General features: G+C 37.5%; 2 protein-coding genes across 2 annotated transcripts; one reads left to right on the plus strand and one right to left on the minus strand.

Moving 5' to 3' along the window:
* Positions 1 to 1,521: 1,521 nt before the first annotated feature.
* LOC130954288 (proline iminopeptidase) lies at positions 1,522 to 5,180 on the minus strand. The gene is made up of 11 exons (XM_057881024.1): positions 4,912 to 5,180; positions 4,480 to 4,682; positions 4,041 to 4,139; positions 3,858 to 3,968; positions 3,706 to 3,768; positions 3,515 to 3,608; positions 2,938 to 3,035; positions 2,423 to 2,524; positions 2,068 to 2,181; positions 1,915 to 1,989; positions 1,522 to 1,827 (listed from the first exon to the last, which is right to left on the minus strand). The coding sequence occupies exons 1-11, from the start codon at positions 5,066 to 5,068 to the stop codon at positions 1,723 to 1,725; spliced, it is 1,221 nt and encodes a 406-aa protein (XP_057737007.1). The 5' UTR covers positions 5,069 to 5,180; the 3' UTR covers positions 1,522 to 1,722.
* Positions 5,181 to 9,315: 4,135 nt separating this feature from the next.
* Positions 9,316 to 9,822, plus strand: LOC130956632 (secreted RxLR effector protein 78-like). The gene is made up of 2 exons (XM_057883659.1): positions 9,316 to 9,606; positions 9,709 to 9,822. The coding sequence occupies exons 1-2, from the start codon at positions 9,316 to 9,318 to the stop codon at positions 9,820 to 9,822; spliced, it is 405 nt and encodes a 134-aa protein (XP_057739642.1).
* Positions 9,823 to 11,773: the final 1,951 nt, after the last annotated feature.

An 11,773-nucleotide genomic window follows, 5' to 3' on the forward strand; every position in this document is an offset into this window, starting at 1 on the left:
TTTATATTATTTTATAATACTTTATATATAATTGTATTTTAGTATCATTAAAATTATACTTCTTTCAATATGCTATTCATTGTTTATTTTTTAATAACTTAAAAAAATGTAATAATTTTTTTATTACATACTTATTTTAGGTTAAGAATTCAATTAAAGGTTTCGATCAAAGTGCTATACCAACTTTTGTACTATTTGATGGCAAAGCAAAAAAATTGTTGGACACAACTGTTTTAAATCTAATGATATTCCAAAAAAGTAATAACATTGAAGTACCACCCCAATTGAAAATTTTTTGCAATCTCACACTTATATTTGAAGTTAAAGTAAATGATTTTAATCTCATAAAGTTTTTAACAATACACGGTTGCCAAGACATTTGTTTCAACAAAAAAAAAACTGAACCTCAACACCCGATACAACAAATAAAATAGGTAATACTCCAACAAAAATTACTTATTTAAGACATCATTTTTATTTCTAATTTAAATTATTCATTTATTATAGAAACTAATTTCGCTAACACTAATATCATCAGACGAAGATCTCATACCCATCAAGAGATCAAGGAGAAAGAAAATCATATAAATTCAAGACACATCTAGAAGTCCATCAACTAAAAGTTTAAAACAAATGCCAAAATCAAACCACTAAATAAAAATATCATTTTGTACAACTCCAACATCCAAATTTTTTGTACTACAAATTATTTTAAATAAAATATCTTTTAAATTTAATTGTAGTTTATATATATATATATATATATATATATATATATATATATAATTTAATTCTACAAAACATAACAATTTTTAATATTTATTATATGCTATTATTAATTTATCTTCCCGCATATCGCGCGGGTCTTATTCTAGTTTTAAAACAATGTTCCATCTGAATCAGCTACTGCATATATTCCTTCCATTTATTTTTTTTATCATTTTACTACTCTATTTTTATTATTAAATTTGTATTTAACATTGTGTGTGGTATGAAATTTTAATTTTAATTTTATCTTTTTTACATGTGATTTTATTTTTATATAGCTTGCTCTTATTTTTATAGTTAGTTATACTAAGTTCTTGACCCCAATAAAGAAGGAGACTAATAGGAGTAAAAAAATTAAAAAACTAACAACAAAATATACCCTGACACACATTTTATATTTGTTTTTTATTTTTACCTACCATATCATACACAATAAAACAACAAACACTAACTACACAATAATTATTTTAGCATTGTCATCAAGATTATTGTGAATTAAAATTTTATTACTATTCACCATATATAGGAACACCATTATGAGTGAAAGTGAAGGAGAATAACTAATTTTTAATGATATTTATAACTAAAAATCCAAACACAAAATAACTTATCTATAAACTGCTATTAATGAAAGTTCTTATACTTTAAGTTCTTTTTCCAAAAAAACTTATTTAAGTTGTTTATCCAAACTAGGCCGTAATACCATTAATTTGTGTTTCGTGTTAAGTAAATCATCAGACCACACTAAGGATGTTAAATTTATAATAAATTAAATCCCTCGCATTTCCTTTGAAACGATGATGAAAGAAAGTTTCGGGGTTATGGTACAGTATGCTTAATATTTTGAAACAAACAATTCTCAATAGGATAACAATCTCATAAACCAGAAATGTTTGCAGCATGCGGATCAGTCTCCCGTTGCGCCTTTATTCTTTGTTTGTTTGTTGAGTAACTTCAGTTCCCTTTATTCTTGATTATGTTTTTTAGTTTCTCATTTGCAGCCACTAGTTCAGCAGTTATGCCTGGTTCATTGGCTGAATGTCCCGCATCAGCAACGACCTGCTTCATAACATTCATTAGGCGAAATTACTATTAGAATTTAAACTCTACACCGAAAAACCAAGGCAACTAACATTCTAGTCATACCCTAAAATCTGCTTCTGGCCAAGCTTTATGAAGATCCCAGGCTGACATCATAGGACAACAGACATCGTATCGTCCCTACAAAATTATGAAACAAACATCGAAGAATCTAAGATCGTCGTTAAGTTTTCAAGGCTATAGTACAAATGTATTTACCTGCACAATTGTGGTGTTGATATGCCTAATTTTGTCAACATTATCCAACAGGTATGAATCCGAGGGCAAGAATCCCTTGTTCACAAAATAGTGGTTTTCAATCCTTGCAAATGCCTATTGTAAAAAGATAACTAAATAAGCATTTGTCATCACTCATTGGTACAAGTTAAAGAATTAGAATCATTACAAAATCATAGTTGAAACCAAAATTGATTTATATTCTTTAGGAAAAAGAAATACCAGTATTTTTGTTAGAATGAATAGATAGAAACACAAAATATTGCGACAAATAAAAGGTAATCAATCAGAATTTCTTCTCCGTCAAAGTGCCTCATTTCTCAATTGATGAACCTACCAATGAAAATTTATCGTCATCCCCTCTTTTGATGTTCTCTTCATTTGGAAGAAGATGAGCTGTCATCATTTCCCATTTGGTCCATGCTCTAGCAGCTCCATACTAAGAACAAAGACATAGATAAGAAAACAACAATGGAAAGGCATCTTTTTTATTTTTTAGAAGGATAATGATCACCCACAATGAAAAACCTTGTAGTGTGACTGTAATTTGGACAAAGGAAATCAAGAAAGGAAGATCAATTTGGGACTTAGTCATTTGGTAGTACATACTGGTCCCTGACTCCCAATTAAAGAGAAAACCCACATGCTATGATTAAGATTGTATTCAACAACTCACATGCTATGATTAAGATTGCATTCAACTTTTTCATCAAGCACAAGAGCTATTCTAGATAATCCCATCAAGCACGAAGCTCACACTGTTAGCCCTCATTTGTATCACTAAGGATAGAAATCTAAGAATAGCTGTAGGAAGTAGAAGTAGGCAAACTCAGAAATCAGACAGACACTCACCTGAGTTTCAACATCGTCAGAGTTTAACCTCTTTTTATAGGCATCAACAAAGCATCCTCTCTCATTCTCTGGAATCAGATCCCTAAATGACTCCCAAGCTGACATGAGACAAAATGCATAAACTGAATTTAAGTAAAAAAAAAATTGCATAAAAACGAAGTTTCTCAGATGCAATTAAAGTGACACAAACTAAAGCTTCAACATATTTCCACATATTAAAGAAGTCGAAATGTCTTCATTTTTAAAGGAAAGTTCGTGCATAGAGGTATCTATCAATCCCGCTACGTTACCAACAGCATTTCTGCCAATTTCTGTCCACTCTTGTTTATGACTGTGTTTAATGGAAGTGTTTTTATGGATGTGTCAAATAAAAATATTTTTTTTATGACTGTATCTAATAGAAGTGTCTTTATATATATATTTCCTATATGTGTCTCCTTATGCATGTGTTTAAAGTATAATAATTAATTATTATTGGCAATAAGTTGGCGGATAGTATATTGGTAACTTATACTTTTCCGGTATTCTAAACATAGTCCCAGATAAATAAATAAAAAAGAACACACTATATACCAACCATCAGGGAATATTGCAGCAGCACCACCCTCATAAAACCAATCAATCTCTTTCTTTCTTAATAGGAAAATTCCCCTGAGGACCATGCCAGTAACCTTCAAACAAAATTACAAGACATTTTAAAAAATGAACAATAAAACATTGTAAAACATTGTTTTACAAAATTATACATTACGACACAAATCAGTACACCTTGTCTGGGTGAGATTGGCTATAAGCAAGACCAAGTGTGCTTCCCCATGATCCTCCAAATACCTGCATAATACACAGGAGAATATCATATAGCCTATTACATAAGGATGATAAAATGTATGATGATAAACAACCATAGGGTGAAAAGAGACCTGCCATTCTGGAATCTGCAAGTGTTCTCGTAACTTTTCAATGTCGTCAATTAGATCCCATGTGGTGTTTTGCTCTATGCAAGCATGGGGCGTGCTTTTCCCTGCACCCCGCTGACAAAGAGAATAAATTTCATTATTCAAATGGTGGAACTTTCTTTGAAATAAAGCAGTTCAAAACCTAACCTGATCAAATAGAATGATTCTGTAAAATTCAGGATCAAAAAACTTCCGATTACTTGGGCCAGTTCCCCCTCCAGGGCCTCCGTGAATGAAGATAACCGGCTGCAACAAAATTGTATAGAAAATGATTAAATGATCATTTTTGCATCAAATTATTTCTCCTCTTAACAAAGTTAGGTAATGGAATACACATGTATGAAGGCTATTAGTCTCCACCAAAAAAACATTGGATCAAATATTAACATTTATTGCTCATTCAACTGCATCAATAATCAATCTATATAGAATTCAATCACTAAGCCAATAATAGTCCACTGCCTCCCATTCCAGTTTTTCATCAATTAATGTAAACAAATAAGCATACATAGCTTCAAAATTTAGAAAGGGAAAATAATATAGCACAGTTTAACTTTGCAGTTATTGGGGAGTCTTAGCTACTGACATGTCCATTGGGGTTTCCAGATTGCTCCCAGTAGAGTGTGTGAATATCTGAAACTTTCAAAAACCCTGCGCTGTAGGGTTCTACATTCGGGTAAAGATTTCTGTTCACTTCTGTAAATTCCTGTTCTCGAGCCATCAAATTAACGGGTGTTGACTCAATAGTATGATCAACTTTATGCATACGAATAATTGCGCTCTTTGTCCCTGCAATCATAGAAAGGACACAACTTTTAGCAGACCCAGATTAAAAATAATCAGCCAAAGAGGTTCCAGTGTGAGCTGAACCGGAAGAGAGCATTTTTCATATTGGGTATCTTCAAAAGATGCAAACTTTGGATGAAACTAGAAACCCCAGATAATTCTAGCACGGAATTCAGTAACACACAAGCAAATGAGAGAGAGAGAGAGAGAGAGAGAGAGAGAGAGAGAGAACCTGAAGAGTTGGTTTTGAGAGAGAGGGGATGCTGAAGATGAAGACGAGAATGAGGGAGTAACTGTGAATTGGAGAGACTGAAAACTAGGGAAGGCAATAACAAAGAGGAAGAGAAGGATTGCGAAAGAAGGGTGTTTGGACTAAAACCCAACCTCATTCTTTTTGGGTTATGGTTATGGACTCGTGATAGTGATAATGATTATCATTATTTCCCATTGACCCATTGGTAGATACTAAATTGTAGGCATCAGATGCAGACCCAATTGTGTCATCTTCACATTGGTCATCTTGTCTTATCTCATGGATTATCACTGTGATGATGATGATATGATGATTATTATAAGTTTGAAGATGATGATTCCTTGCCTTAATACAAACAAAAGCAATTGAGACTTACACATTTGGGTAAACACTGCAACGGGTAGCAATAGGCAAGTAAATCAACATGATAACGATCGTAGGATTTGGAACAAAGAAGAATATCATCGGTTGTAGTTAGATTTTTTTTCTGTCTTTATTGATAATCTTCCGATTGACTGTTCAGTTGGATGAGCAGGATTATAGATATTTATCTTGTGCGGAAGAACAAGAATTTATCCAATACACCATAAAGGAGAAAACTTTGAAAGCTATTGCAGAAATGAATCATATAGTATTGAGAGGTAAAAGAATATTTGTTGCAGAAGCAAAATACAGAAGGAAACCTGAACCGAAGGACATTAAAGAAAAAGGAGTGGAGGAACCGACAAGAAAAGAACAAGAAGATGGATCTCAATAGCACAAGATTGCAAAAAAGGTGGAAGAGCAGGTTCGTAAGTCTGCAAGACATGCGCAGGGCAAGGACCCAAATAAGAATGAATGGTCCAAGAAAATAGAAATACAAAGGAGTATTGTGGGAGGCACAAAGAAGATGATCAAATTTCAGACACTACATCAAAAGGTTAATAATAAATGGTCGTGCGTAACGCATTTAAGGAAGTTGGGTGCATACAAAACAATGCTAACGTTTGACACTTTAGCTAATCCAGAGGAAACATACACATTCAGAATGAACGATCTGATAAAATTGTTCTATATGGTATGGAGATAGGATGAGACTGAGAGGAGCGAGACTAGAAGAATCTGGTTGGAATGCTATGGAGTACCTTTGCATGCCTGGTCAAAGGAGACCTTCACAAGACTAGGAGATCAATGGGGTGAAGTGATAAAGTGTGATACTTTAACGGAGATGTGTAATTCGTTTAGTGTTGGTCGCGTACTGATAGACACATGTATGTTCGATATGATCAACGAATGGGTTCATGTCACCATTGGTACAAGAGGATTTGATGTTCTTGTGAAAGAGGTTGATAGTGAGGTATATCGGGAAGAATGTTTTCCATAGGCCAAGTTGGACCAAGTAGGTAGGTATAGTGGCCATGGAAGATATGCAGCAGGTTGAGATAAGAGAGGAAGCAAGTGGTGGTGCTGAGCTGAAGGGGGCAAGACGGGATCCGGTGGCGGAGCTCATGGAGAAGAAACAATCGACTGAGGAACAAGACAAGGGCAAAACAGTAATTTTGCCCTCTGAATTAAATGAGTGGAATATTCAGTTTTCAAATTATCATAATGAGGGCCATAATTATACGCAAACAAATGGGAAAGAAATCTTAATGGTAACAGACGCAAATAATCAGGAGATTGATTCAAATTACATGCTATCATACAATTATGAAGGAATTTAATTTCAACATGAGGATTCAGCTGTTCGTGTAAGGGAGAGAATTGGGCTTATTGCAAGCAGACCCAATGTTTTAAAAACCAAGGATGGAAAGGACAAAATGAAGAGGGCCCAATTGAATGAGGGAGGGTATGGGCTGTCCAACGCGGGTAGGATATGGGCTGACGACCTGACCCAGCTGTATGCAGGACCGCGGGTTGTACAGCCCCTAACCCAGTTGGTGGAAGAAACAGTGAACGCAGCATGCTTCTCTGTTGGGTCGTGGTGGATGCGGAGGAGAGAGGACGAGGCGACTTCGCGAGGGACTCGGTCCATGAACGATCGCTGCTGTGCAATGCAAGGAGACGGGAGAGGCGAAGCTAACGGAAAAAAGGAAAATGGCGATGACAGACGGGATATGAACTCTGCAGATGAAAGTGTTAGGCACAACAAAGACGAGGATGAATAGTTTCCTGTGGCTGGTCGCTGCTGTGAAAAGCGAGAAGCCGAGGGAGGCGCGGCGATTGGCAGTTACGAAGTCAACGATGATGCTAGAGACCTGAGTGCTGGACGAGATAACGGTGAGGATGAACATGATCCTGGGAAGGCTACAAAACAACAGCAGATCCATGACATTAAACATTTGGGACAGAATATGATGAGAGATGAGAGGGAAGGAAGAGGATGGACTGCAGAGTACCTTGAGAGTCTGGAACCCAGGAGTGCAGTGGGTAGGTTAATGGCGACAGGGTTGGAAGAAGCATATGAAGCTGGGAGAAGATCTGGAAAAGAGATTCAAGCAGTAGATGAGACTGTTGCAGGGCTGGGTAGGTACGAAGCTTCGGCGATACACCTAGGCAACCAAATTCAGAGTCGGGAAGAAGATGTGGCGGAGAATAGAGAGGCTTGGAAATTAGCGGTTGAATCAGGCGCAATTCTGTGCAGTGATGAAGAAGACATTATAGCTATTCTCCAAGAGCAAAATGAAGCATTAGCTAGAAAATGGAGACAGTCGAAGCAAAAGGAGAAAATCAGAAGGAGTCAGCCAAAGATTCGTAAGCAGGTGTGTAATAAATTATATAAATGATTTTAAGCTCTTGGAACATTAGGGGTTTGGGAGGAGTTGCGAAATTGAATATGATAAAAAGCTTCAAAAACAAGTTTAGAGTTGATATGTTGGGGTTGATAGAAACAAAAAAGAAATGGCGAATAAATTTGATGTAGCAAGTATCTGGGGTAATGATAGAGCTAGTTGGGAGTGCGTTAATTCAATTGGAGCATCAGGAGGTTTACTGTTAATATGGGATGAATCTGTTTTTAAATTAACAAATTGCTATAAAGGAGATAGGTGGTTATGTGTGGAGGGAGTGACGACCAATGATAATTTTTACTGTGCTGTTTGTCTGGTATATGGACCGCATGTGAGGGATGAAAAACTATTACTATGAGAGGAATTAAGTTATGTTATAGGGTTGTGCCAAACTCCGTTTTGTTACATGGGGGACTTCAATGAAATTGTGCATATAGATGAGAGGAAAGGGGCGACGAGTTTATCTGCAACTGCTGAAGACTTCATAGCATGGATAAATGACATGGAGCTGGTGGACTTGGCGCTTAATGATCGCAAGTATACATGGTTTAGAGGCCAGTCTTATAGTTATATTGATAGAAGCCTGGTGAGTTTGGAATGGCTGGACGCGTATCTGGACACTCGTCTTAGAGGAGGACAGAGAGGATTATCTGATCATTGTCCCTTGATAGTGGAAGGCAGAAGATTGGTTCAGGGTACAAGACTGTTTTGCAGCCTAGATTCATGGTTCACACATGAAGGCTTCCTAAGGATTGTGAAGGAAGACTGGAGGGGGTTAACAAAACCGTTGGGTAAATGGCATAAGCAGCACTTTGGAAACATACCTGAAAAGTTGAAAAGGTTTGAGGAGGAGATCAACAAAGTGGATGACATGGTCAGCAACGGGGTTTATGATGGTACAGTAGAAGCAAGAAGAAAGGCGCTCGCGAGGTGTTGTGAGCTATGGTATACGAGACAAGATATGCACTAAAAACAAATGTCCAGGTCCTGACATGCCAAGGAGATGGACAGAAACACTAGATACTTCCACAACATTGCATCAGCAAGAAGAAGAAATAACAGGATTGAGTCCTTAGTGATTAACAGGAGGTTGGTCAGGAACCATGCAAGAATCACGGTAGCCATTAGAGATTTCTATAGGAATCTGTTCCAACAGGAAGCTTCGCCAAATATTAGCTTTCGAGATGGTCTAATCAATCGGTTGGAGAGGGAGGAAGCTCAAGCGTTAGAGATGTTACCGTCAGAGGAGGAAGTTAAGGATGCAGTATAGGACTGCGAATCATCTAAGGCACCAGACAGTGATGGGTATAACATGAACTTTATAAAAAGGTGATGGGAGGACATTGGAGTGGAATTTACTAAAGCTGTGATGACTTTCTTTGAGACGGGACTCCAATGTTACTTGGGTAGCGCTGGCACCGAAATTTGTGGATGCAAAGGAGATACAGGACCTTAGACCTATAAGTATGGTTGGATACATTTATAAGGTAATATCAAAAGTGATGACAAGGACAATGAGGAGCGTTATGCCAGGCTTAGTAGGGGAATCACAGAGTGCTTTTGTTAAGGGCAGGAGAATACATGATGGAGTGTTAATAGCATGTGAAACTGTACAATGTTAAAACTGAAAAGAAGGGAATCAGCAATCATCAAATTGGACTTCCAAAAAGCCTATGACATAGTCAAGTGGAACTTTGTTGATGTCGTTCTAGAAAAGATGGGGTTCGAAAAAAGATGGAGGGCATGGGTTGCAGAGTGTATCATGTCAGCATCTATCTCCATATTGATTAACGGGTCACCTTCGAAACCATTCAAGATGGAAAGGGGTCTGCGGCAAGGTGATCCTTTATCGCCGTTTCTGTTCGTCCTTGTTGTAGATGTGTTGAATAGGATGATTGGGGAGGCGGTTAGAAATTGGTGGATATCTCCTCTTCTAGTCGGTAGGGATAATATAGAGTTATCACACCTGCAATTTGCTTATGACACTATATTGTTCTGTCCACCATAGGAGGAGACAGTGCGAAATTACAAGAGACTATTACGGTGCTTTAAAGTGATGTCCGGGTTAAGCATTAACTTTGAAAAGTCCAGCTTGATACCGGCAAATTGTAGTCAAGAGTAGGTGGATCAGATGTGCGAACTTCTAGGGTGCTGGGCGACAACTTTACCGGTGAGGTACCTGGGTATTAATCTTGGAGCAAACCCAAGACTGGTAAAAACATGAAAGCCGGTAACAGACAAGGTGGAAGAGAAACTTAGTTTGTGGAAAGCAAAGGTCCTCAGTAAAGCAGGAAAGTTGGTCCTCATCAAGTCAGTTATCAATAGTCTGCCAATTTATTATCTCAGCGTGTATAACATGCCAGCTACGGTGGCAAAAAATTAATCTCACTACAGCGTAGGTTCTTTTGGGGGAAAGAGGATGGAAGACCTGGATTGGCTCTTGTAAAGTGGAAGATGATACAGGCACCGAAGAAACTAGGAGGTCTAGGTGTGGGAGATGCGTTGATTAAGAACACCGCCTTATTGTTCAAGTGGTGGTGGAGATTTTTTAAGGAAGACTGTCCACTGTGAAAGAAGATAGTGTGCTCGTGCAATAATTTGAATCCTACCCAATTATTGTCTACTCAAGCATTACCAGCAAAAGGGGGCCCGTGGAAAGAAATATGTAACTTGCAAATAAAAAAGCAAAATGTCAGATAGAGGATGATTGATGGACTTGCTATGGAAGTAGGTGATAGTAGATCAACCAGATTCTGGGAGGATACATGGTTACAGTCGGAGAAGTTGAAAGACTCCTTTCCGAGACTTTTCTTGGTTTCAAATAACAAAGGTTCCGTAATTGGGGACTGTGGGTTTTGGGATGGGATAGAGTGAGTGTGGAACTTTCAATAGAGGAGGAAACTCCGCCAATGGGAGATAGACAATCTGAATCAAATGCTTGATATCTTGCACGCTGTGAGATTGATAGCACATGTACAAGATAAAGTGGTGTAGAAGTTTGACAAGGAAGGTGTTTATACTACTAATTCATTTATGCAGGTTTTGCAGGAATAGACTATGACAGATGATATCCTTAGCTACAAGTTCACAAATGGAATTTGGAAAGGACTGGTGCCCCTAGAGTTAAGTTGTTTATTTGGTTTGTGCTAGTAGGTCGAGTTAATACAAAGGAACAGTTGAGTAGGTTCGGCATCATTGCTCAGAATGATAATGCTTGTGTGATGTACAACAAGGAAGTTGAATCTGTCTAACACTTGTTTGTTACGTGTGAGTTTGCGTGGCAGGTATGGTGTGCATGGTTCGCTCATGTGGGTCGGGCATGGTGCATCCGGGGTCCATAAGAGAACTCTTCGAGAGCTAGAGGACGATGCCTATAAGAAAAGACAAGCGTAAAACATGGTTAGTGGGTTTCTTCTCAGTTATATAGAATATTTGGCTATGTAGAAATTAACTCATTTTTCAGAATAAGACAACGGTCGTGGTGGATTGCATTGCTAGATCGTTCTGTAGTTCGAGGGAATGGTGTGAAATTAACTCATGTTGTTGATGGCTATGACGGAGATGATATAGGAATTGCTTTGTTTCTTTATTCTTGTATGCTCCATCGAGTGTGTTGAGCTTATTTGTCTTTAAAAAAAACATTTTAAAATATTATTATCACTAGTTTAGTTTTGGGATAAGTATGATTTTGGTCCCTAACGTAGAGGCCGAAAATCAATTTCGTTTCTGGCCTTTTTTTCGCTCTAAAATGGTCTCCAAGGTTTCAGTTTGTTTTAAAATCGTTCTTCGGACGAAAATACCCTTCTCCCTTCACCCCAAAATCAACCACCACCACCAGACCAGAAGTCTGCGCCCAACCAAAACCACCACCACCACCACCAGTATCATCATGGTCATCATCATCATCATCAGAACTTTTTTCAAAATCAATCAAAATCAACCAGAAGCCCAAGCTGAACAAGAACTCACCACCACCACAACCACCACCATTATCATCATGGTCATCATTATCATCATCATCAGAAAATTCAAGCAACATGCACTTTGAACAAGAATCAACAACTCCAAATTCA

The sequence above is a fragment of the Arachis stenosperma genome, chromosome 10 (genome assembly GCF_014773155.1).
Source record: "Arachis stenosperma cultivar V10309 chromosome 10, arast.V10309.gnm1.PFL2, whole genome shotgun sequence".
Taxonomy (NCBI): domain Eukaryota; kingdom Viridiplantae; phylum Streptophyta; class Magnoliopsida; order Fabales; family Fabaceae; genus Arachis; species Arachis stenosperma.

Coding starts and splice junctions, on each gene's coding strand:
- LOC130956632 (XM_057883659.1), top strand. CDS start 9,316: ATGTTAAAACTGAAAAGAAGGGAATCAGCAATCATCAAATTGGACTTC. Junction 9,607..9,708: donor ATAGGATGATTGGGGAGGCG/GTTAGAAATTGG, acceptor TGTCCACCATAG/GAGGAGACAGTGCGAAATTA.
- LOC130954288 (XM_057881024.1), bottom strand. CDS start 5,068: ATGAGGTTGGGTTTTAGTCCAAACACCCTTCTTTCGCAATCCTTCTCT. Junction 3,969..4,040: donor GAATCATTCTATTTGATCAG/GTTAGGTTTTGA, acceptor TCTCTTTGTCAG/CGGGGTGCAGGGAAAAGCAC. Junction 1,828..1,914: donor GGCCAGAAGCAGATTTTAGG/GTATGACTAGAA, acceptor GTTATGAAGCAG/GTCGTTGCTGATGCGGGACA.